The following is a 22735-nucleotide window of genomic DNA, read 5'->3' as shown; positions in this document are numbered from 1 at the left end:
CCGTGGAGGAACTCGTCGTCCGATGACGACGTCGTGATGGCAGTAGTCGCGTCGGAGCGCTCCCCAAAAACTTGATTGCCCCTCACCCGTACAAGTTCACGAGAGGCAGGGTTCCGGAGGCCTACTGTCCCGGCAGTCGGTGCACGCCGACGGACGGGATGAGGAAGACGAAGGCGGAGGCGCAGTGGAAGCGGAAACAGGTAGTCGCGTATGCGTCTAGGAGTGGCGGATATGGTTGTGCAGGGTCTTATGTAGTGCGGTTCGAGAAGGTCGTGGGGCGCGGCCCACGTCCGAGTCAGCCCATCCACGATCCAGAAAAACTGGAAGGAAAAACGGTTATTGAGTAAAACGTCCGTTAATGACTCAAAATTAATGCGAAATAATTTCCCAAACGGCAAAACAAAAGATAGGCTCTCGGCTCGGCTCAATCCCACAACCCACGATGCATCGTGACGAACGAACAAGCGAGGAGGAGGAGGAGGAGTGCGCGAGGGCTCTCTTGTTGTCACTCACATATTAGTGCTAGAACAGCCCACCTTATAAACCACTCCAACCTTTTCCGAACTAGCAATGTGGGACTAAACTTTAGCCCCCACTAGTGCTGCCGCTGATTTTTGGAATGAGCCATGTAAGTTTCAGAATTTGATAATGGGCCATGGGCCAAAGGCCAAATGCCCAAAAATTCCAACACTTTAACCCAAGTTCTAGGATTTTGGAATTTCTTATGCAATGCAATCCGGCAAGCCAATCTGGTACTATTCTTGTTGTTTGATAGCTTTCTTCTGCTAGCATAGTTTGTAGAAGAATTTATACTGTTTGTGTTTCAATATTCGGCAGGGAAGACGAGCTTATATTGTTTATGTTTCAGTGACATCTAAGTCTTTTAGTCTAGAAGAATTCAGTTTATTGCTAAGCTCTCGGAACATATGCTCCTTATTTTGAAAATGAGTTTTAAATGTAATCGATGTTCTATGTGCTCCCATAGTCATTTAACAAAAAAAATTGACATTTTTAGTGTGTAAAAAAGAAAAAATCGGTGCTAAAGTAAATCTCTTTATAAAGTACTTATTTATCTCTCTTTTACACAGGGCACATAGAATGTCAAGATGTGCACGCAAATATTTTGTTTAATTTTTTACATTTTAAAATGTTATTTCCGGTGGCAAGAGCATATGAACACAAGATTAAAAGTAAATTTCCAAGAAAACCGTTATATATATATAACATATCTTAACGTTTGGAGGTTTATGTTTTGTGTTTCCTATGCACGGGTGCCCCCACTCCTCTTTTTCCCTGGGTCCGCCACTGACTCTCTTGGACCCACCGCGTGCCAAGGGCTACATGAAAACGGACAAAGCAGAACTGGCCGTCGCCGTCACTATATTTGGCTGAACCACCCATGATCACGAGTCCAGGGAAACATGAAAACAGACAAAGCTGAACTGGCCGTTGCCGGCACTATACTTGGCTGAACCACCCATGATCACGAGTCCAGGACAGGGGCAGACGCACGTTAAGCTGAGTGGGGGCACCGGCCCCCAGTCAATTTTAGTTCACGCTATTGATTACCCCAGCAAATGAAAGCCCCCAGTCAGCTCAGTGCTTCGGCCCCCAGTCATCCAAGCTCATCCCCATTGTAAGTAAAAGCCCAGGAAGAAAAGCAAGATGGCCAAGCCAAATTTTCTCAGCTCTCATGCTACAACGTGCCTTTCACTTCTTCAACTCTGGTATAAATAAAAGCGCCCCCCGCTTGACCTCTTATAGGATTATTTTTTGGGCTTGGTTGCTCTGCTCCCTACAAAATCAAGAGCATCAGTGCTACGTTCGTTCATAATTCCTGATCCCCTTACTTTTAGATTTAGACGAGTACCGTCTCCTTCGAAAGTCACGAGTCTGCTGTGTGCCGCCCAGCTGCCGGCCTGCCGAATCGAGATATATTGCAGCAAGGCACATCACCAAATTTACCTACAACTCAACACAACTGAATGAACGCAATAATTCAATTAGGGATCTTCAGTTTTTCATAGTCTTTTAAAATCTGGCTGTTATGATCTTCTTCATGTCAAATCAAACACAATTCTCTACTACTACATGTGTTGAAACATCAAATTTTATAGGTTTAGATTTAAACGGCATATGACCTTTAACCCAAGTTCTAGGATTTTGGAATTTCTTATGCAATGCAATCTGGTAAGCCAATCTGGTACTATTCTTGTTGTTTGATAGCTTTCTTCTGCTAGCATAGTTTGTAGAAGAACTTATACTGTTTGTGTTTCAATATTTGGCAGAGAATACGAGCTTATGCTCCTTATTTTTAAAATGAGTTTTAAATGTAATCGATGTTCTATGTGTTCCCATAGTCATTTAACAATTTTTTTTTCACATTTTTAGTGTGTAAAAAAGCAAAATTCGGTGCTAAAGTAAATCTCTTTATAAAGTACTTATTTATCTCTTTTACACAGGGCACATAGAATATCAAGATGTGCATGCAAATATTTTGTTTAGTTTTTTTACATTTTAAAATGCTATTTCCGGTGGCAGGAGCATATGAACACAAGATTAAAAGTAAATTTCCAAGAAAACCGTTATATATATAACATATCTTAACGTTTGGAGGTTTATGTTTTGTGACTTTCCTATGCACGGGTGCCCCCACTCCTCTTTTTCCCTGGGTCCGCCACTAACTCTCTTGGACCCACCGCGTGCCAGGGGATACATGAAAACGGACAAAGCTGAACTGTCCGCTGCCGGCACTATATTTGGAGCTGAACTGGCCGCTGCCGGCACTATATTTGGCTGAACCACACATGATCACGAGTCCAGGACAGGGGCGGACACACGTTAAACTGAGTGGGGGCACCGCCCCCCCCCCCCCCGTCAATATTAGTTCACGCTATTGATAACCCCAGCAAAGAAAGGCCCCCAGTCAGCTCAGTGCTTGGGTCCCCAGTCAGCCAAGCTCATCCCCGTTGTAAGTAAAAGCCCAGGAAGAAAAGCAGGATGGCCAAGCCAATTTTTCTCAGCTCTCATGCTACAGCGTGCCTTTCACTTCTTCAACTCTGGTAAATAAAAGCGCCGCCCGCTTGACTTCTTATAGGATTACTCTTTGGGCTTGGTTACTCTGCTTCCTACAAAATTAAGAGCATCAGTGTTGCGTTCGTTTATAATTCCTGATCCCCTTATTTTAGATTTAGACGAGTATTGTCTCCTTCGAAAGTCACGAGTCTGTTGTGTGCTGCCCAGCCGCCGGCCAGCCGAATCGAGCTATATTTTAGCAAGGCACATCGCCAAATTTACCTACAACTCAACACAATTGAATGAACGGAATAATTCAATTAGGGATCTTCAGTTTTTCATAGTCTTTTAAAATCTGGCTCTTATGATCTTCTTCATGTCAAATCAAACACAATTCTCTACTACTACATGTGATGAAACATCAAATTTTATAGGTTTAGATTTAAACGGCATATGACCTTTAACCCAAGTTCTAGGATTTTGGAATTTCTTATGCAATTCAATCGGCAAGCCAATCTGGTACTATTCTTGTTGTTTGATAGCTTTCTTCTGCTAGCATAGTTTGTAGAAGACTTATACTGTTTGTGTTTCAATATTCGGCGAGAGAAGACGAGCTTATACTTGTTTGTGTTTCAATGACATCTAAGTCTTTTAGTCCGGAAGAATTCAGTTTATAGCTAAGCTCTCAGAACATATGCTCCTTATTTTCAAATTGAGTTTTAAATGTAATCGATGTTCTATGTGCTCCCATAGTCATTTAACAATTTTTTTTTTGACATTTTTAGTGTGTAAAAAAGAAAAATTGGGTGCTAAAGTAAATCTCTTTATAAAGTAGGGCACATACAATATCAAGATGTGCATGCAAATATTTTGATCAGTTTTTTTACATTTTAGAATGTTATTTCCGGTGGCAGGAGCATATGAACACAAGATTAAAAGTAAATTTCCAAGAAAACCGTTATATATATAACATATCTTAACGTTTGGAGGTTTATGTTTTGTGACTTTCCTATGCACGGGTGCCCCCGCTCCTCTTTTTACCTAGGTCCGCCACTAACTCTCTTGGACCCACCGCGTGCCAGGGGATACATGAAAACTGACAAAGCTGAACTGTTCGCTACCGGCACTATATTTGGCTGAACCACCCATAATCACGAGTCCAGAGAAACATGAAAACGGACAAAGCTGAACTGGCCGCTGCCGGCACTATATTTGGCTGAACCACGCATGATCACGAGTCTAGGACAGGGGCGGACGAGCGTTAAGCTGAGTGGGGGCACACCCCCCCCCCCACCCCCCCCTCGTCAATATTAGTTCACGCTATTGATAACCCCAGCAAAGGAAGGCCCCCAGTCAGCTCAGTGCTTGGGTCCCCAGTCAGCCAAGTTCATCCCCGTTGTAAGTAAAAGCCCAGGAAGAAAAGCAAGATGGCCAAGCCAATTTTTCTCAGCTCTCATGCGACAACGTGCCTTTCACTTCTTCAGCTCTGGTATAAATAAAAGTGCTGCCCGCTTGACTTCTTATAGGATAATTCCTTGGGCTTGGTTACTACTCTGCTCCCTACAAAATAAAGAGCGTCAGTGCTGCGTTCGTTCCTGATTCCTGATCCCCTTACTTTTTGATTTAGACGAGTACTGTCTCCTTCGAAAGTCACGAGTCTGTTGTGTACCGCCCAGCCGCCGGCCTGCCGAATCGAGATATATTGCAGCAAGGCACATCGCCAAATTTACCTACAACTCAACACAATTGAATGAACAGAATAATTCAATTAGGGATCTTCAGTTTTTCATAGTCTTTTAAAATCTGGCTCTTATGATCTTCTTCATGTCAAATCAAACACAATTCTCTACTACTACATGTGATGAAACATCAAATTTTATAGGTTTAGATTTAAACGGCATATGACCTTTAACCAAAGTTCTAGGATTTTGGAATTTCTTATGCAACGCAATCCAGCAAGACAATCTGGTACTATTCTTGTTGTTTGATAGCTTTCTTCTGCTAGCATAGTTTGTAGAAGAACTTATAATGTTTGTGTTTCAATATTCGGCAGAGAAGACGCAGAAACTCAATTCGGCTCCCGGGTGCGTATGATCCCTCTATCATAAAAACATATTTTGAGTGTTAAAAAATTTTGACAAAAAATTTTACATGTACATCTCCATAATATATGTCTATTTGTCAAGTTTCACGAAAAAATGATATTTTTTCTAGTCTAAGCGAAAAAGAGAAAATTTATCTTGTGACAAGTCTTTGTTTCAGCACCGAATTTTGTCTTTTTTACACACGCCATATGACATGTCGATTTTTCATGAAACGACTTTGTGAGCGCGTAGCACATGAAGATGTACGTGCGAAATTTTTATTTCAATTTTTTTGACATTTTAAAATGTGTCTAACATGTATTTCAAAATAAAGGGAGCATATGCTCCCATGTGCCAAAACATCACTCCCAGACCAGAGAAGACGAGCTTATACTGTTTGTGTTTCAATGACATCTAAGTCTTTTAATCTAGAAGAATTCAGTTTATTGCTAAGCTCTCAGAACATATGCTCCTTATTTTAAAAATGAGTTTTAAATGTAATCGATGTTCTATGTGCTCCCATAGTCATTTAACATTTTCTATTTGACATTTGTAGTGTGTAAAAAAGCAAAAATCGGTGCTAAAGTAAATCTCTTTATAAAGTACTTATTTATCTCTTTTACAGCACATAGAATATCAAGATGTGCACGCAAATATTTTGTTTAGTTTTCTTACATTTTAAAATGTTATTTCCGGTGGCAGGAACATATGAACACAAGATTAAAAGTAAATTTCCAAGAAAACCATTATATATATAACATATCTTAACGTTTGGAGGTTTATGTTTTGTGATTTTCCTATGCACGGGTGCTCCCACTCCTCTTTTTCCCTGGGTCCGCCACTGGGTACCTGGCTTGAAGGGCCACTAACAGGGCATCACATTTGCTTTTGTCACTCTTTTCTACTTTGAATATCTTTGGAGTTGGCAAAATAACCTATATGTATTCCTCATTACTCGAAAATCGAACATGAATAGCGGGAACATTCCTGCTCTCATCTCCGAGCGCAATGTTTTTTTGCAGTGTCAAGCCACCATTGGGTCGTGCGCAAAATCACGGTACCCTATTGGAATGCAAATCCAATACATGTCAGATTTACTCCGGGTAGTCTGGTCAATGGATGATCAACATTTGACATTTCACCATTTTTTCATAACAAAATTCCGGCTCACGATAAAAAATAAAAAATTATCTTACCTTCACAAGGAAATGGCCACAAAAATAAGTCAGAAAATTCGAGTGAGATATTTGGTCCATGCACTCCATGTAAACCAGTGGCTCTCAGCCTTCTACCTCTCCTACACTCCAAGGCCTCTCCCCAACCTTCCAAGCTACAAGACAAATAAGAACTCAAGAAAGATCACACAGAGCTTCCCAAGATCACAGACGAAGCATTGATCAATGGCGGCAAAGGTGGCTGCGCCTCTCCCTTTCCGCCGCGACTTGCGGGGCCCTCTTGGCTGGCGATCGCCGAGGAGCGGGCTGCCGGGCGCGCTAGCCGGGCTGGACTGGAGACACAGCACCCGCAGGCTCGTGGAGCCAGCGCGAGCGCGCGGGAGGAATAACAAGTCCGGCGGGCGCGGCGCGACCAAGGACGACGAGCGCTCGGAGGAGTTGGAAGAGGCAGAGTCGGTGCTGTTAATCGACGGGGAGGAGGACGAGGAGTTCGAGGACGGTGATCTGTCCGGGTTCAGGGGACTCGTTCTTGATCTCTCGTACAGGTAATCTTGATTTGTTTTCTGAAGGCACAAACTGATCATATATACTGTTCTTGTTTTTCTTGAAGTAGAACTAGAACCATCCTGTTTGGGCGGCAGTAAAAAGTCCCTTACGATATCTAATACCGAGGCAAATTAATTAAGTTAACTTCAACCAGAACATGTTAGGTAGATCAATAACAGTACATGAACAAAGGCATACTGATTAACATAAGCGACTCAAGTTCTCTGCTGGAAGCACTTGTGTTACCAATTCTGTACAACAGTTAATTTCTACACCTCAACATCCTGAAATGTTCTGCGTTTACAATCAGGCCTGTCAATGTTGTCTGCTGGAAGCGTGCGATTTGCCTGGAATTCACGGAGAAGGTTAGCTTTTCTGCTGCAACCAGCACTTCACCACCTCCACCGTCATCACTCCCCAGTTCATAATTTTGGCCTTCTGCTTGTCATTGTCAAAACCTGTCAGTATTTACATTATTAATATGGTGATCGTTTTAGCTATGCAGGCCGATGTTCTGGAGTACTACGATCAGACGGTCTCTTCACCCAGTGGATCATTCTACATCCCTGCAGTTCTCAGGGTATGTGTATGATCATGCGAACTAAAAGTATAATTAACATCATGATCTTATGAAACTGTTGTTACTGCTTCCCCTCTTGTTCTTCTGCTTCTTCAGGTCCCACAGCTGCTGCAGGTGATGAAGAGAAGAAGAGTTAAACAATGCCTTAGCCGTAAAAACATACTTTACAGGGACGACTTCACTTGCCAGTAAGCATTGTGCATTTGTTAATGCACACAATATTCCTGGTGCAATTAGATTTATAATCATATTATTGTTCTGTCCCTCTGGGGAACTTGCCTCATGTAACTCTGAGATGTGAGTTATGACTGATATGTACACTAGGAGTACATGGCAACCTTCATGCTTTGAAAAGATGTAGAAATCATACAAAGATTCAGACTTACCTACTGAGGAAGAGATTACCTTGACTATCAGGAATAAATTGGCTGCATTACCTGCAGGTATTGCCCTTCGGAAGACGATCTCACAATTGACCATGTCATTCCGACTTCCCGTGGAGGCAAGTGGGAATGGGAAAACTTGGTATGAGTGCTCACTGTTTCTACCGTTTAATTGGTTTGAATCGATGAACAACTGTTCAAAGAAACATAGAATTCTATGGAAAAGAACTACTTAGGCACTAGGGAATATTAACAATTGCAGAGTCTTACTAGTTCTGTGGCCATGTCTGAACTGGTAGGTAACTGCATGCTCAAGATGCAACTCCAGGAAGGGTAATAAGACACTGCTGCAAGCAAACATGAAGTTACGCAAGATCCCCAAGGTCTGTGACGTTGCTTTGCTCTTCTTAAGATTGTGAGCTGCATTTATGAAACTGTCACATATAAAAACGGCAACTCTTGCTGGATTGCACCGCAGGCACCGAAGGAGTTCGACATCATCGCAGTACCCTTGACGAAATCTGCGTTCAGGACGATCAGGAGAAGGCAGGGGCTGCCTGAAGAGTGGTTGCAGTACATTGCCGGGTCCTCCCCATGATCAAGAACTCTTCAGAAGAGAGTTCGGACTTGAACAGTCATCACTCCATGTATATACTACTAGGCTGATCTCCAGCCATGTCTCTCTATCACAAATTCTGTACATGCTTAGCTACCTTCTGAAAAATAATCTGTACATGCCACTGACTATTAGTAAATAAAAAAAAGATGCTGACTTGAATATAAATGTTACATGCAGTTTGCATCAATGTTGAGGTCATGACAATAATATATTGAAATGCTAAGGATTTACATAAGACTTAAGTTTTTTTTGGTCTTCTCTGTATTACACCATTGAGAATTTGAGACATCTTTACAGCAGAAAAATGCCTAAGAACTGACAAAGTTTACAATACTCAGCCACTCACATGGGAGACACAGGAGGCCACCACAACTAAATTTGTAATCAGATAGTTGCATCACTTATACCTCTCTTCTGTACGGAATTAGTCATTTGATCCCACGGGCAGCTGGCTTCAAAAATAGAGTTCTAGACCACCAGCCAAATCTCATTTCGGGATTTATGCCAAAAAAAACTCCGAGTGCACACACTTTCTGGATCTTAACCAAAAACAAAATTGTATGTTTTATAAATCTTGAACAAAAATCAATTGCATCGATATTAAGTTGATACTTACCTATGCATTTTTTGTCAAATAATACGGCCATTTACCATGTTTTCAAAAAAAAAAGAGAAAGTAAGTTTTTTACATTCTTAGTTTTAGGTAAGTTTTGAAACTTCGTCGGGGTGATGTCAATTTCGACATCGATTTGCCATATGCTGCAAGAATCATGCTGAATCATAAAATGGGCCACAACAAATATTTTTCAGAGAATCGTGACCAGGTTCTGGAAATCCTCTACACTTTTCTGTAGCAAATTCAAAGCCATCTCTCGAAATAGTCTTTCGCCCCGCTATATTAATATAGCAACCAACCGATACAAGATAGTAACCATCGCTGGGGTAAACAGCACATCAAGCCCAAAAGAAAGAAGAGAGAAAATATAAAAGAAACTAATGCCGTCACCGATAGATCGGCGAAAACGAAGATAGCCCGCAATCGTTGCACCCTCCGGAGAAGTTCCACCGCTTCCTAGCACATTGAGCCGCGGCATACCAAGAAACACCTTCAACAAGGAAGCGACCATGTCGCCGCTGCTATCCGGACTAGTCCTAGGGTTTCCCCGGTATGTGGAGAGGATAGGGTAGGGGTACCCCCGACGCCCTTCAGGAAAGAAACACGACACCCACAGGCGTCACCGCATCGGTGTTGAACAAGCCGACAGGGATCTGCCCCGATCCCCTAAACCACCACCACCCCATCCGACTCGGAGTGCTCCACCCAACTGCCACCAACCAGCATGCGCCACAACGATCTTGAAGCTATCCTAGACGTCTCACCGTGGTCCTAGACCCGAGGCCTCGAGGGAAGGAAGGGCACAAAAGGGTCAAGGCTAGCAGCACCGCAGCCATGCGGGATGAAACATCCTCCACCGCCATCGCGGTAGCAGACCACACAAAAACATGCTCCCTACTTGGCAAGTAGGGGCCTCCCTTACCTAGAGAAAAGCATCCAAGTCGACAATAGCCCCTATTTCCCCAACCCATTTTATTTTGACAGATGGGACCATGTAGTCAGTCCCTTGGCCTTTTTCTTTCTCTTTCCTTTTTTTTTGTTATATCTCCCTCGCTTTCTTTCTCTGGAGTGAATTTCAGAACATGCTAACTTTTGGGAGTGGAGTCCATGCTAGAGATGCTAATTTATGTAATCGTATTACCCTAAAAAAACAAAAGATTATACAGTGGCAGCCTGACAAGCAGGGGCGGACGCATAGGGTGGGTCTGATGGGTTGGGGCCCACCCCAAATTTGAGGAAAAGAAATTCTACCCCATCTTCTGGAATCATCTAATAGTCAAAAGTGAGTGACTGTTCATCATAGATGTTATAGTCTGAATACTTATAAGGTTGGGTCAACACCAGTCTCCCCCATTGTTGGCTTGCAAGTTTCCCCGCAAAAATCTCTCCACGTCTACACTTATTTATAAAGAGCACTATTCTGCTTAAGTTAGGTAGTTCTCGCCCCTCTATGAGACCGTAAGGCCCGGATGGAATTATTTAAGAAATATTGGCTATTGATGGCTAGCACGAATCACGAAGCAAATCTATTGGTCAGGATAATTTTTGTTAGTTGCATTTCCACTTGTAACCGAAAAAATCTCAGTTGCAACTCTACTAGCAACGGTTGCAACTTAACTTGCAACTTATATACATGAATCACAATACAATCAAAGGGTGTAGGACTTGACTGAGCACGGAGTTAATTCTCAGCATATTCTTGCTTGGGATCCTACCTGGCATTTGGCAACATTTTATCACAATTGGGAAGTGTAACTTTTTGTTGGAGGTGTGCCCACTAATTATTTCATGTGTCCGCCACTGCTGACAAGTGTCAAGTGGATTGCTGACATGGGAGATGCCACATGCCAGGTAGGATCCCAAGCCAGCATATGCCTTGCCTCTGTTTACTTTGTTCTCCCTGGTTCGTGCCCGTCTGCCCAGTGTGTGTGTGTGTGGACTCCATCCATCTCACACCCAAACTCAAGTCCTCTTGGCGCCACGCCACACCGCCAAAGATGAGCCACAGAACCCTCGTCTCCCCCTCATCGCTTCCGGCTCCTACACCACCAAGATTCAATTCGCGGAGCAAGCGAGCGCGCAAAGCTCCCACCTAGCTGCCATGGCTCTCGCCCACCAGATCACCAACCAGCCGCTCCTATCCTCCCCGCCATGTCTCCCAAGAGCCAGCGGCAGCAATGCCCGGACAGCGAGGCAGCCGTTTCTTGGCCAGAGCTGCTGCCTGACGCTGCGGGGGTCGGCGAGGAGCTGCGTCGTCGTCCGGGCGTCGTCTTCGGCGCAGGCGGAGCCCAAGTCCGGAGGCGGGGAGGGGGGAGGGGAAGGCGAGGATCCGTACGAGGAGTACGAGGTGGAGATCCTCAAGCCGTACGGGCTCAAGTTCACCAAGGGCCAGGATGGCGGCACCTACATCGAGGCCATCTTCCCCGGCTCCTCCGCCGAGCAGACAGGCAAGTTCACCCCCGGCGACAAGGTCCTAGCCACCAGGTCAGTCTTCTCAAACGGTCACGTCAGCCAATCCATAACAATTCTCAGCCACCAGCTGATCAAGAAATGAGCAATTCATTCCATGTTTGCTAACTGATAATGAATTCACAGCGCCGTCTTTGGTGAGGAAATCTGGCCGGCGGCAGGGTACGGCCAGACCATGTACTGCATCCGCCAGAGAGTCGGCCCTCTCTACATGAAGATGCAGAAGAAATTTGGTAAGAACAGATACTAGTTACCTGCTTGATTTATGATTCTTTGCAAGATATATAATATGATTGTGGATTTGTCGAATTCAGAATTTGAGTTGTGCAATTTGCTCGCTGCTAATTAATGAGTCCAGGAAAATGGGATTCTGGTGAGCTCTCCGAGAAGGAGATCATCAGGGCTGAAAGAAACACTGGAAATGTCAGCACCAAACTAAGAGAGATTCAAGTAAGTATGACTTTATGCTTTACTTTTATTTTTTTGCTCAGAGACATCTACAGATTGCTTATTCATGCTGTGGCGCACGGCGCTCTCAAATGTTGGATGCAGATGCAAAATTACCAGAAGAAGATGGAGCAGAAGATCCAAAGAGAAGATGACCTTCGCTCAGGGCTTAGGCTGTACAAGTCAGTGAAACATATGATGCATTGAGATTGCTTCAATTTGAAAACTCCCATGACTTGTTTGAAAAAAAAACTTTAGGGATGGAAAGTACGAGGAAGCGTTGGACAAGTTCGAGTCGGTGCTGGGGTCGAAACCAGAGATCGATGAGTCTTCTGTAGCCAGCTACAACGTCGCGTGCTGTTACTCGAAGCTTGACCGGGTTTGCCTCTTGTTTCACTGTGAACTACAAGACTGCAAGTCTGCCACTGAATACTCATCTGAATGTTCCCTCGTGCAGATACAAGCTGGCCTTTCTGCACTTGAAGACGCCATGAAAGCCGGCTATGAAGACTTCAAGGTAATCAGAAAAACATCTGCTTTCTAAGAGTAAAAAGGTCCATGCATGGTTCATAATTAGTGACTTATTATGTCTTGCTTGATTTCCTGAAGACGATTCGCACTGACCCGGATCTAGCAAACTTGAGGAAGTCAGAGGAGTTTGCCCCCCTGCTAAACAAGTACGATGAATCATTTATAAATGAGAGTGCCATCAATGCCATCAAATCCTTGTTTGGATTCGGCAAGAAGTGATGAAGATAAGAGACATTGCCAATTCTACTTGGACAAGCAATCCAGTTTTCCTCTCTCTGCCACTAGTCGAAAACAGTAGTTTTAGCTTGTTCTTGCTGAGACCCTGGAGATATCTCCAGGTCAGTTTTAGCCTGCCCTTGTGCTTCAACCATTTGATGGACATACACTTTGTACATCCAAATGAAAATCCTCCATTTGTAAAGGAAGCCCCCTGTAAAGTAAATATGTTATCATTGTGCTAAGTTATCCAAAATATGTAAGTATTGATCAGAATGTGGAGATATTTTCTTGTGAACACAAGAGCCAACTCTTGAGGAGAAAACACTCTGTACCTTTTCAGTTTCAATAAGTTTACACTGTCAATTTATTAATCAACTTTCGGATAACAGAGAAAGAACATTTTTCTAGCCATATAATGCAAGCACCTAATTTTCGTACAGGCACTCATATGATCAAGCCTTCCCTAGATATCATGCACTGCTGCACATAGTTGAAGCTGTAACTCGAGAATTTGTTAACAAAAATTGGACAAGGTGAATTCACATGTACATCTTCGTAGATTTTCACCTTGAGCTCATGATAATGGGACCTATCAAGAAGGTCCTCAGCATCTGTTGCCACAATTTTCTTACGGCTCTACGAATCTGCACTATAGATTAAGCCTTGCGTGCATATGGTACAGTTTCCGCCAAAGGTTGTACAGTTCCCACTAGAGATTTCCATTAACCCCCTCAACTGATTAAGGTTCCTGGTAGCTAACTGCTTGCACGAAACCATTCGAAGAACTGAGTCAAATCACTTAGATCAGATAACATGGTAGGAATCTACACGAACACCTGGTGGGCAAGGGGCGAGGAGGGAGTTGAGAATCAAAAAACAATACCAACGACTCAAGCAGCCAACAGTGCTGAGGCCCAGTGGCAGACTAATGCAGACTAGGCTAGTCCGCTTCCACCATTTGCACAGGCACCACCATGAAAGCTCCCGCCTCGTGGCGGCACCATGAAACCGGCAAAAGCTCCGTGCCTTGTAATTGGCAGTTCCGCCTGCTCTATCTACCTTGTAATTGGCAGTTCCGCCTGCTTTATCTACTTTGTAAGTGGCAGCACTCTTCTGCTGCTTTCTGACCTATTTTTATGCGCACAGTTTCAGGAGTTTCTTCAGTCGATTTACCATCTGGTTATGTTTTCCTCATGTATATTGATGAAACAAGATTGGTAGCTAGGCTTCTGCTGTGATCTATAAGCATGGTTTCAGAACCAGCAGAACATACTAAGCAGCCGACATGACACATTTCTAGTTGTACCATCAAGGTCATGGACTCATGGTACACTGAATCGCAGATATACTGCAATAAACAACTTGGAAGACGAACACTGCTCAGGAAAATTCTGAATTCGAGACCACCCTTCCAGTTCCAGGTGAAGAAATACAAACTCCACCAGAAAAGCACTTGCAGGGTTAAGAACTTCAAGTTTGATCACATTCTCTCAGTAACACGTATCATGTTAACTGTGCACTCAGATTATTAGCAATGTAGTACCAATTATCTTCGGAAAAAATAACACTATAGAGGGACAACACAACCGTAGTTCCAGCATGACAGAGAAATAAATCAGAGCTATATTGAGCAGTCGATTTCCCTTAGGATCTTCGCTGCATCGTCAGGGAAAACTGGGTTGATGTAGCACCCGCTTCCCATCTCAAATCCACCAGTTACACTCAACTGCGGCACTATCTGGAGGAACCAGTGTGTGTAAGGCATGCAGGATGAGGAGAGTCCAAATGGCGCACTGTGGATCATATAGTTGAACGGCGGATCATTGAGCTGCTTGCACAGCTTTTCCAGTATGTTTTTCAACAGAGACCCCAGATCCAATACCTGTATACAGCATAGTAATATTTTATTACAAACAAAAGAGCACTGAACAACTGCAGATGGCAGGAGAATCCATGAACTCTATGAAGTTTAATTTCATAGCTCAGGTCATTAAACATATATTTGTGCAGAAAAATGTAGTTTGAGCTAGTATGGTTTATAAAAAAGATGGGATCAAATAGAATAACGAACAATCCATACCTTATCCTGATCTATTTCATGGAAAAAGGAGCTATGTTCCCGAGGAATGATCCATATCTCAAATGGATAAGATGCTGCAAAGGGAACAATTGCAGAAAAATTCCGTGTCTCGCTGACCAAGATATCCTTGCACTGAATCTCACAAAGGCTGCACTTTCCCGACCTCTCAAAAACCTCCTTCATGCAGTTAAGCCGGGAGGTAACTGATGGAGGGACAAAAGGAGTTCCAATCATCTGGCTGTGTGAATGTGCCATTGAAGCTCCAGCAGATGCCCCGTGGTTCTTAAACACCTAAGCAATTTCAAGACAACAGAACTTTTTAATGTAATAAGAGGAATTTGGCAACGCATTGTACAAGCTGCAGTAAACTAAGTAGATCAAGTAGCTAATGCTATAACAAATTAAAGGCTATTACTTACTCGATTTTTTTCAGTGCCATAGCAGCACAAATAAATAGACAATGAAATATGAATTTGAGAACAAAAACTGGGCACTAAGTTCTCGTGCAGATATGCAGCATTAGCAAGAGTTGCAGGCTTGCAGCTAACTTATTGTGATTGGTCAATGTATCATCAAGGCCACTTTACTTAGTAAGCAGGTTTTATTTGTATTAATTCAAGGATACACACTTCAGTAGAGCATATGATCCATGTGCACACTTTATTTCATGCAGCCAGGAGTCTGTGAACAGATAATGTAATAGCCAACATGCACACGCAACCAGGCCACAAGATCTAGAAGCCTCGATTGCACTTGCCCCTGTTCTGTCTTATGTCGTTTTCCTTTGCAAGTTATATTAGAGTAGTTTGATTTTTCCCTGTTTTATGTTTTGTTTCTCCGGGGTCGTGGGCACCATTGGTGGTTAAGCATTGCGCCTTCTCAGTGCCCGTCTTCAAATACACAATGACACACATTTACTTATCAGAGCATCGGCTTGTTCCCTTAGCATAAATGACTGGCTCTGTATAGTTGGCCAAATATAAAAGGTCCAAACTGTTAAAACGAGCCAATGAAGTATTGCCATTTCCCTTGCGTATTACTGACATTTTTCATATCAGGCAAGAGGTTTCTACGTGCACAGATATGTTGCCTGGCAGCGCATGAAAGAGAGCTGAGCATGAGGAAAACACTAAGTGACAAAACTGCAGTAAATCCTGCCACGGCAATCACTACATAGTGTGAAAAAGATTTAATGTTTGTCAACCGACATATAGAACAGAACAAAACAAAATAGAACATGGTAACTAGGAAATGTGTTATTCAGCTTCAATTAGGAAGTGCATGACTGTTGAAAGGGTTTTGAAATAAACATCGGCTCCACACAAAATGCCCCTGAATACAACACAATCTGCAGCCTAAACTCAAAAGTAAGTATACATATTATGCTACCAGGCTATAAGCTAATTTGCAGATCGTGCCGCCAAAATGCATTGTCCATACAAAATGAAAAACTGATTAAAAAAGCCAGAAAATCCCAACACATTATCCATATTCAGTTTGGCCATGAAGTGTATGATTAGACCAATCGGCACCCAAAACTTAGGTACATTGTATGGATAACAATCAAGAAACACTAGGACTGCACAAATATCTTAGTCCAGCGCTATATCTAAAAAGTAAAAACAGTCCCCATTTTTGGTTTGTCAACTAGTGCATCGATTTTAATTCCACACCCAATTCCTAAATCATTTGATTTGCACCTTGAACTATCAAAACTATTGACATCTAGGATTTTTTTTTAGTTCTACTAACCAGTAAACGACAATTGCTAGGGCCACTTCTAAGAACATCACATTGGCAGTTTGCCACTCATTTAAGAACTACCGAAATGACATGTACGCGACGAATTGTCACCATTTGTCAGATCAGGTAGACCCAGCTACGAAATCTAGTACGGGGTAATAACTATATAAGCATATATAAGCGCTGAAGTTTAAATAGAGAATTACCTGAACATACTTCACCGCTGGATGTTCAGATAGCTGCCGCACCCGACGCGCGTAGGCGAGCAGGACGTCGCCGACCCCCTCCGCGTCCAGGTCCCAGAGCCGCACGTCGTGGCGCGGCGTCTCGATGACCACGTCGTGGAACCCGAACCCCCGCACGGCGCACTCCCCCGCGCCGACGGGCTCCTGCCCCTCCTCCGGCGCCGGCGGCTCCACGTCGCGCCGCAGCGCCGGGAACAGGTTCTCGATCACGCGGATCCGCCACGGCGACGACGCGTCGGGCGCCGGCACGCGGAATATCTCCGGGGCGCACTCGGACTCGCGGCCGAGGCAGAAGGGGCAGGAGGGCTTGGGGGCGTTGCCGTCGGCGGGGCCGGGGCTGGGATTCGCGGGGCCGTGGGACTTGAGGTCGGTGGGGCGGCGCGAGCGCGCCGGCGAGAAGATGACCCAGCGCCCGAACACGGCGTCGCGGCGCGCCTCCGAGGTTCTAGAAGCTTCCGCCATCGCCTTTCCCTTTCCTGCTTCGTGTTCGCAGGAGTGGGCGACGCTTGGGCTCTGTTCCAGAAAGACGGTCGGCTCGTGGCTGCTGGAGATGTGCCGCCGGCGGTGGGACCGGATGGTCATAGGGACATCAGAGTTGTGTGTGACTGGACTGTGGGGCACATGAGCTTGAGTTTGACCATTTTATGCATGCGGGACCTGTAAGGGCATCTCCAACCGGCTGACCCAAACGGACGCGCTGGGCCGTCCGTTTTGGACCGTTTGGGTGGCCGAACGGACACCCGGACAGCGTCCCGCGTCCGCGTGTCCGTTTGGATCGCACGCTGCGCCCAACGCGCGGACGCACCGCATATATAATTAAAAAAACAAAAATAAAAATAAAAAGGAAAACAGCCAAAAATAACATTAAACCAGTGGTTAATTAAACTTAGCCCTATTTTGGGCAATTTTTACACAAAAGAAAGCCCTATATGGGCTTCAAACTAAAAAAAAAAAAGAAACCCTAGACAGGGTTTGCGAGCACGGTGGCCGCCGGCAGTACTACCTACTCGTCATCGTCGGCGACGCCCCCCGGCGGCGACGCGCTGTTCCGGCTCGAAACGCCGGAGGGCACCGGGGACTCCGGCCAGGGCTCCCACTGCGCCCTTTCCCAGGAGGAGTGCGGGTTCGGCGGGCTCGCCGGCCTGCGCAGCCGTGCCTCCGCGCGGACTCCGCCGAGCCGCTCCTCCGTCGCGGCCTCGCAGCTCCGCCTCGTAGCCGGAGCGTGGCCGGCGCTCCTCCTCCGCCGAGCACGCGGCCCGGCGCTCCTCCTCCTCCCGGAGCGCCGCCCGACGGCGCGCCGGCTCGAGGAAGGCCCACGCCTCCGCCCGGGCGTCCTCCCCGGGCCTTCCCGGCCGCCTCCTCCGGCCGCGGAGGTGCGCAGCCGTCTCGGCGAGGTGCGGCCATTTGGCCAGCTCGTCGAGGTCGCGCGCCGCCGCGGACGCCGCGAGCGCCGCCCGCAGCCTCCGGTCGTCCTCCTCCTCCCGGGGCTGCGGGCCGTGGGCCGGGGCCGGGGCGCGGGCTCGTTGATGTAGAGGCCGCCGGGCGGCGGCCAGCCCGCCTAGCGGTGTGCGCGGGCCGCGCGCGAGGCCGCGCCGTCGCGGATGTGAAGCACGTGCGCCGACGCGCATCGTGCTCCACCTCGAACCACAAGTCCCGCTTGGGACTTGCGTCGCCGTACGCGGGGTCCTCGCCGGAGGTCCGCCGGCGGCTGAGCGCGGCGCCTCCGGATCTCGGCGTAGCGGGCGCGGCCGAGCCCGGGATGGGCGGCACCGAACCCGATCCGGGCTCGAGTGCCGCCCGTGGGGAGGTGCACGTCCCCCACGGCATTGGGACGCCGGCGTCCCTGTAACATCCGCGCCACCGCTACGGTGACGTAGATCCGGTCGCATCCGGGCGTCGCCGGCGGCCCCATGGCGAACGGCGCCGGCGCGGACCGGCCGGCCGCCGCCGGCCTCGTGGTCGTTGGCGGATGGCGAGAACTCGCGCTTCGGGGCCATGGCGGTGCGGAAGCTTCGAGCTCGCGCGTGCGGCCGGAGTGGAAAGTAGGGACCGGATAGGGACAGCCCCCTTCCCCGACCCACATTTAATAGGACCGGGGCACCGACAGGTGGGCCAGCCACGCGGACGAGCGGACACGCGAGGACGCCGCGTGCCATCCGCGGCCACGCAAACCCGGCCCAGATTTGGGCCGGGTTTGCGTCGTTCCGGACGCCGCGGCCGTCCGCTTTTGCGGTGCGTCCCCGCGTTGGGCCGGATTTTTGTCCGGCTGGACCCATCCGGACGCGCGGGCGCGGGATGGGTCGCCCGGTTGGAGATGCCCTAAGATCTCGTTGCGGTCGGTGCATGGTGGGACACTCGGATGTTTTGTCAGCCTAGGCGAGTGTAAGAGCATCTTCAGCCACCTCCCCGAAACATCCTTTAAAGATTTTTGGGCGCGTCGGACAGTTTTTCTTCAAAGTCACGAGTCTTAAGGGTCCTTTCTGCCCGGCGCGGCTCAATACGGTGTCCGGCGCCCCGAGTCCGTCCCCGGTCCACAGGGGCGCTCCAGGCAGCGAGAAGCGAGGCGGGGAGTGGCGAGCCCGACGCGTCATGGACACATGATGACGCTCAATCATCGTCTGCCTAGCGACAGTACAGTTGCCGGGAAGTGGAACCGTCGCAGTGGCAACCGCGTCGATCGACGCGCGAACCGCCGGAATGGAGAGCGAACTCCGCGAAAGAGCAACCACAACCATCTTCGATATATGCGCCGCCATTCATCCCCACTCAATAAGATCCATAGGTATTCACATTCCGATCTACAACCGACTGGCACCATTCATCTCTCCTCTCTGACCATGAGCAACATCTCTTTGCCATCGGACACCGATAGCGAGGGAAAGCCACCGGGATGGCGCCATTGGTGGGACAGTGTTGCAACGCCTAGCAGTTATAGTTCCCCGCCGACGGATAACCAGGAGGAGGATTGGGAGGCCGACGACAGTCATGAGGAGGAGGAGAAAGCCGTCGCTGACGACGGCCATGAGAAGGAGGAGGAGGAGGCTGAGGAGGCGGCGGCTGCAAAGAAGGAGGCAAGGACGGAGGTGGAGGCGCAGCTAGCGAGCACCGGCGACAATGAATACAACAAGGATTACTCGTCGGAAGGGGACACAAGTTCTTCCGACGCGTCGAACGACACCGTCTCTTCGGAAGAGGTGACGAGCAGAAAGCGCCTCCATGAGGACGACAAGGCGGGGCCATCAAAGAAAAAGTAGTCTAAAAAAATTAGTTCATATTTTTTTGATGTTTTTGTGTGTAATTTGTTACAATATGTTGCACTACTTTGAAATTCTTGATTGCCCCTACAAATTCCTTCTCTCTATTGAAATAAAAATGCAACAAAACAAATAATAAGTTATTTTAATGTTTGAGGGCCGTGTTTGGGGGATACGGCTGGGGAGCGACGTCCCCCAAATGCGACACAAAGAAAACGCATCCCCTAAACTGTAGCACCCCAAAATTTTAAAACAAAGAAGAATCAATTTCCTTTTATCAAAATTCTAGAGTCAACAAAAACTTGCCTATTTCAAAACCTTTTCTATTATGTGAATGAATGAATTGTTTGCTAGTGCCATGAATGTGTGTTTGAATGGTTTGAAATGGTTTCCAAGCCACAACCATGCAATTAGGATCAAAGAGAAATAAATCAAAAAGAAAATAAAATAGAAATAGAGGCACATATGAGCCCATGGCCATATTTGTAAATATAGGCCTATGCCATGTTCTACCTTGTTTAGATGGTGTGAAAACCTCAACAAACCCAACCATCAGTACCCACCAAGCCAAATCAAAAGTGAAACAAAAATAAAATGAAAAGACACATAGAGGCATATGTGAGTATATGGCCAAATTGCAAATTTGAGCCTATGCCCTACTCCTTTGTTTGAAATGGTGAAACACAATCCTAAACTCAAAACAGTACATAAGAACACAACACAACACCTTTGGGATCAAAGAAAATCAAAACAAAAGGGAAGAAAATGAAAAACCCTAAGTGACATATGATAATGGTCAAATCTGCCATTTTTACCATGATACCTACTTTGAGCCCCTTTGGTTAACTATTTCTAAACTAAACTTTCTAATCTTTTTGTCCAAATCACTAGTACTCATAAAAGTGAACAACTTGGTATAAGTCAACCTTGCTGATTCAAAGTCAAACTCTTAATATAAGCATGCAAAGTGGCAACTTTGAATCAGATTCTAGATTGCCCCAAATTTTGGATTTTTCACAAACCAACTCCAAATTGCAAACCAAGGCCACCAATAGATGCCAAACATTATTTAGATCACACCTATGAAGTATTTTGGTCAAATTCAAATTCAAATGAGACCATTGCATCCCACATAAGGTGATCAAATTAATTAAATAAAAGGTAGAACCACTATTCCTACCTACTATTCACCACCTCACTCCACTCCCTTGTGCTCATCTATAGTACACATGGTACCCTAAAGCCTCCTAAGGAGATGACCTTGCCTTGCCATGCTCACCATGACACAAGCTCTCTCCATGTCATGACATATGTCATACACTTTGGCTAAGATTTGTTGTGCATGCTCTAGCCCTCCCTAACCTTGCCAACCTTGTCACATACCTTGGCCTCACCTCACCTAAGCTTGCAGTGCACTCATAGACCAAGAAAAATGCATAGAGGATCCATGCCATGGCCATGCCATCCCCTTGGTCACCACCACCATGCTCACCATGTCACTCTCCTCCCCTCTCTCTCTCACCTTGCCAAATAGGTCGCCTACATCACCCTGACCCTGCTGGTACAATCCCTGGCCAAGGAGAGGCTTGCAAGCCCCAGAACACGACGTGCCCATCGACGCCAGGACGCGCCAAAGCGTGCATGGACACGTCTCTGGACACGCCAGTACACGCGCTCGCCCCATCGCGTCCGACCTCCTCTCGCCCTCTCCTTTCTCTCACGCGCTCACGAGGACCAAAACTAACTCCTAGACAACCTCACCTGCCCGCGCGAGCCCTCTCGTCGTCGTCACGGACGACAACCGTCCGCCACCGTACTCCCAGGACACCGACGTCACCGCACGCTCCCGTCCCCCTCCTGCTACGCCATGACGCGCATTAGGACCGCCTTGACGTCGCCAATAGGACGCACCCACTCCCTTGACCTCTAGCGACCTCTAGCACCGTCGACACCATCCACCTGCCTGCACCCCCTCGGCCACCCCTCGACCCTATAAAATGAAGCCTCCCCTTCATCCTCTGAGCACACCATTCACATACCCTCTCCCTCCTAAGCCTCCCTGACTCCTTCCCCTCTCCGATTAAGCCCTAGCTCGCCGGAATTTCACCGGAGTGTGCCGCAGTAGCTGCGACATCGGGAAGACGATTGATACGTCCCCGACGTATCCATAATTTCTGATGTTCCATGCTTGTTTTATGACAATACTTACATGTTTTGCTTGCACTTTATAATGTTTTTATGCGTTTTCCGGAACTAACCTATTAACAAGATGCCACAGTGCCGCTTCTCGTTTTCTGCTGTTTTTGGTTCCAGTAAAGGCTGTTCGGGCAATATTCTCGAATTCGACGAAACGAAGACCAAACCTCCTATTTTTCCCGAAGCGTCCAGTAACACCGAAGAAGAGTCTGGAGAGGGGCCGGAGGGCCACCACACCATAGGGCGGCGCGGCCTGGCCCGGGCCCGCGCCGGCTCGTGGTGTGGCGCCCTGTGTGCCCCCTCGCGCCGCCTCTTCGCCTATAAAATCCCTTTCGACCTAAAAACACCGTACTCACTGGACGAAACTCCAAAAAGACTCCGTGGGCGCCGCCACCATCGCGAAACTCCAACCCGGGGACAGAAGTCTCTGTCCCGCACCCTGCCGGGACGGGGAAGTGCCCCCGGAAGCCATCTCCATCAACGCCATCGCCTCCATCATGCTCCGTGAGTAGTTCCCCCATGGACTACGGGTT

At 46.8% G+C, this 22735-nt stretch overlaps 3 protein-coding genes across 3 annotated transcripts; 2 read left to right on the top strand and 1 right to left on the bottom strand.

Annotated features, from left to right (window-relative positions):
• Positions 1 to 6393: 6393 nt before the first annotated feature.
• Positions 6394 to 8589, top strand: LOC124676946. The gene is made up of 7 exons (XM_047212957.1): positions 6394 to 6819; positions 7131 to 7185; positions 7326 to 7400; positions 7497 to 7588; positions 7844 to 7925; positions 8083 to 8166; positions 8262 to 8589. The coding sequence occupies exons 1-7, from the start codon at positions 6500 to 6502 to the stop codon at positions 8379 to 8381; spliced, it is 828 nt and encodes a 275-aa protein (XP_047068913.1). The 5' UTR covers positions 6394 to 6499; the 3' UTR covers positions 8382 to 8589.
• Positions 8590 to 11006: 2417 nt separating this feature from the next.
• Positions 11007 to 13055, top strand: LOC124678709 (protein MET1, chloroplastic-like). Its single transcript, XM_047214577.1, has 7 exons — positions 11007 to 11502; positions 11614 to 11720; positions 11846 to 11937; positions 12040 to 12116; positions 12193 to 12313; positions 12392 to 12451; positions 12544 to 13055. Exons 1-7 carry the CDS (start codon positions 11120 to 11122, stop codon positions 12682 to 12684), a joined length of 981 nt encoding a protein of 326 aa, XP_047070533.1. The 5' UTR covers positions 11007 to 11119; the 3' UTR covers positions 12685 to 13055.
• A 985-nt stretch (positions 13056 to 14040) lies between these two features.
• Positions 14041 to 17229, bottom strand: LOC124678708 (ADP-glucose phosphorylase-like). The gene is made up of 3 exons (XM_047214576.1): positions 16714 to 17229; positions 14765 to 15055; positions 14041 to 14566 (listed from the first exon to the last, which is right to left on the bottom strand). The coding sequence occupies exons 1-3, from the start codon at positions 17212 to 17214 to the stop codon at positions 14306 to 14308; spliced, it is 1053 nt and encodes a 350-aa protein (XP_047070532.1). The 5' UTR covers positions 17215 to 17229; the 3' UTR covers positions 14041 to 14305.
• Positions 17230 to 22735: the final 5506 nt, after the last annotated feature.

The sequence above is a fragment of the Lolium rigidum genome, chromosome 7 (genome assembly GCF_022539505.1).
Source record: "Lolium rigidum isolate FL_2022 chromosome 7, APGP_CSIRO_Lrig_0.1, whole genome shotgun sequence".
Taxonomy (NCBI): domain Eukaryota; kingdom Viridiplantae; phylum Streptophyta; class Magnoliopsida; order Poales; family Poaceae; genus Lolium; species Lolium rigidum.
The sequence above is the reverse complement of the archived record's forward strand: the minus strand, read 5'-3'. Positions and strand labels throughout refer to the sequence as shown.

What these genes read in the sequence shown, in the direction of transcription:
- LOC124676946 (XM_047212957.1), top strand. Translation starts at nt 6,500, where the DNA reads ATGGCGGCAAAGGTGGCTGCGCCTCTCCCTTTCCGCCGCGACTTGCGG. An exon ending in AGGGACGACTTCACTTGCCA is followed by an intron (nt 7,589 to 7,843) that starts GTAAGCATTGTG and finishes CATTACCTGCAG; the next exon opens with GTATTGCCCTTCGGAAGACG. An exon ending in AGTGGGAATGGGAAAACTTG is followed by an intron (nt 7,926 to 8,082) that starts GTATGAGTGCTC and finishes CTGAACTGGTAG; the next exon opens with GTAACTGCATGCTCAAGATG.
- LOC124678709 (XM_047214577.1), top strand. Translation starts at nt 11,120, where the DNA reads ATGGCTCTCGCCCACCAGATCACCAACCAGCCGCTCCTATCCTCCCCG. An exon ending in GACAAGGTCCTAGCCACCAG is followed by an intron (nt 11,503 to 11,613) that starts GTCAGTCTTCTC and finishes ATGAATTCACAG; the next exon opens with CGCCGTCTTTGGTGAGGAAA. An exon ending in GTTACTCGAAGCTTGACCGG is followed by an intron (nt 12,314 to 12,391) that starts GTTTGCCTCTTG and finishes TCCCTCGTGCAG; the next exon opens with ATACAAGCTGGCCTTTCTGC.
- LOC124678708 (XM_047214576.1), bottom strand. Translation starts at nt 17,214, where the DNA reads ATGGCGGAAGCTTCTAGAACCTCGGAGGCGCGCCGCGACGCCGTGTTC. An exon ending in CAGCGGTGAAGTATGTTCAG is followed by an intron (nt 15,056 to 16,713) that starts GTAATTCTCTAT and finishes GAAATTGCTTAG; the next exon opens with GTGTTTAAGAACCACGGGGC. An exon ending in ATGAAATAGATCAGGATAAG is followed by an intron (nt 14,567 to 14,764) that starts GTATGGATTGTT and finishes TGCTGTATACAG; the next exon opens with GTATTGGATCTGGGGTCTCT.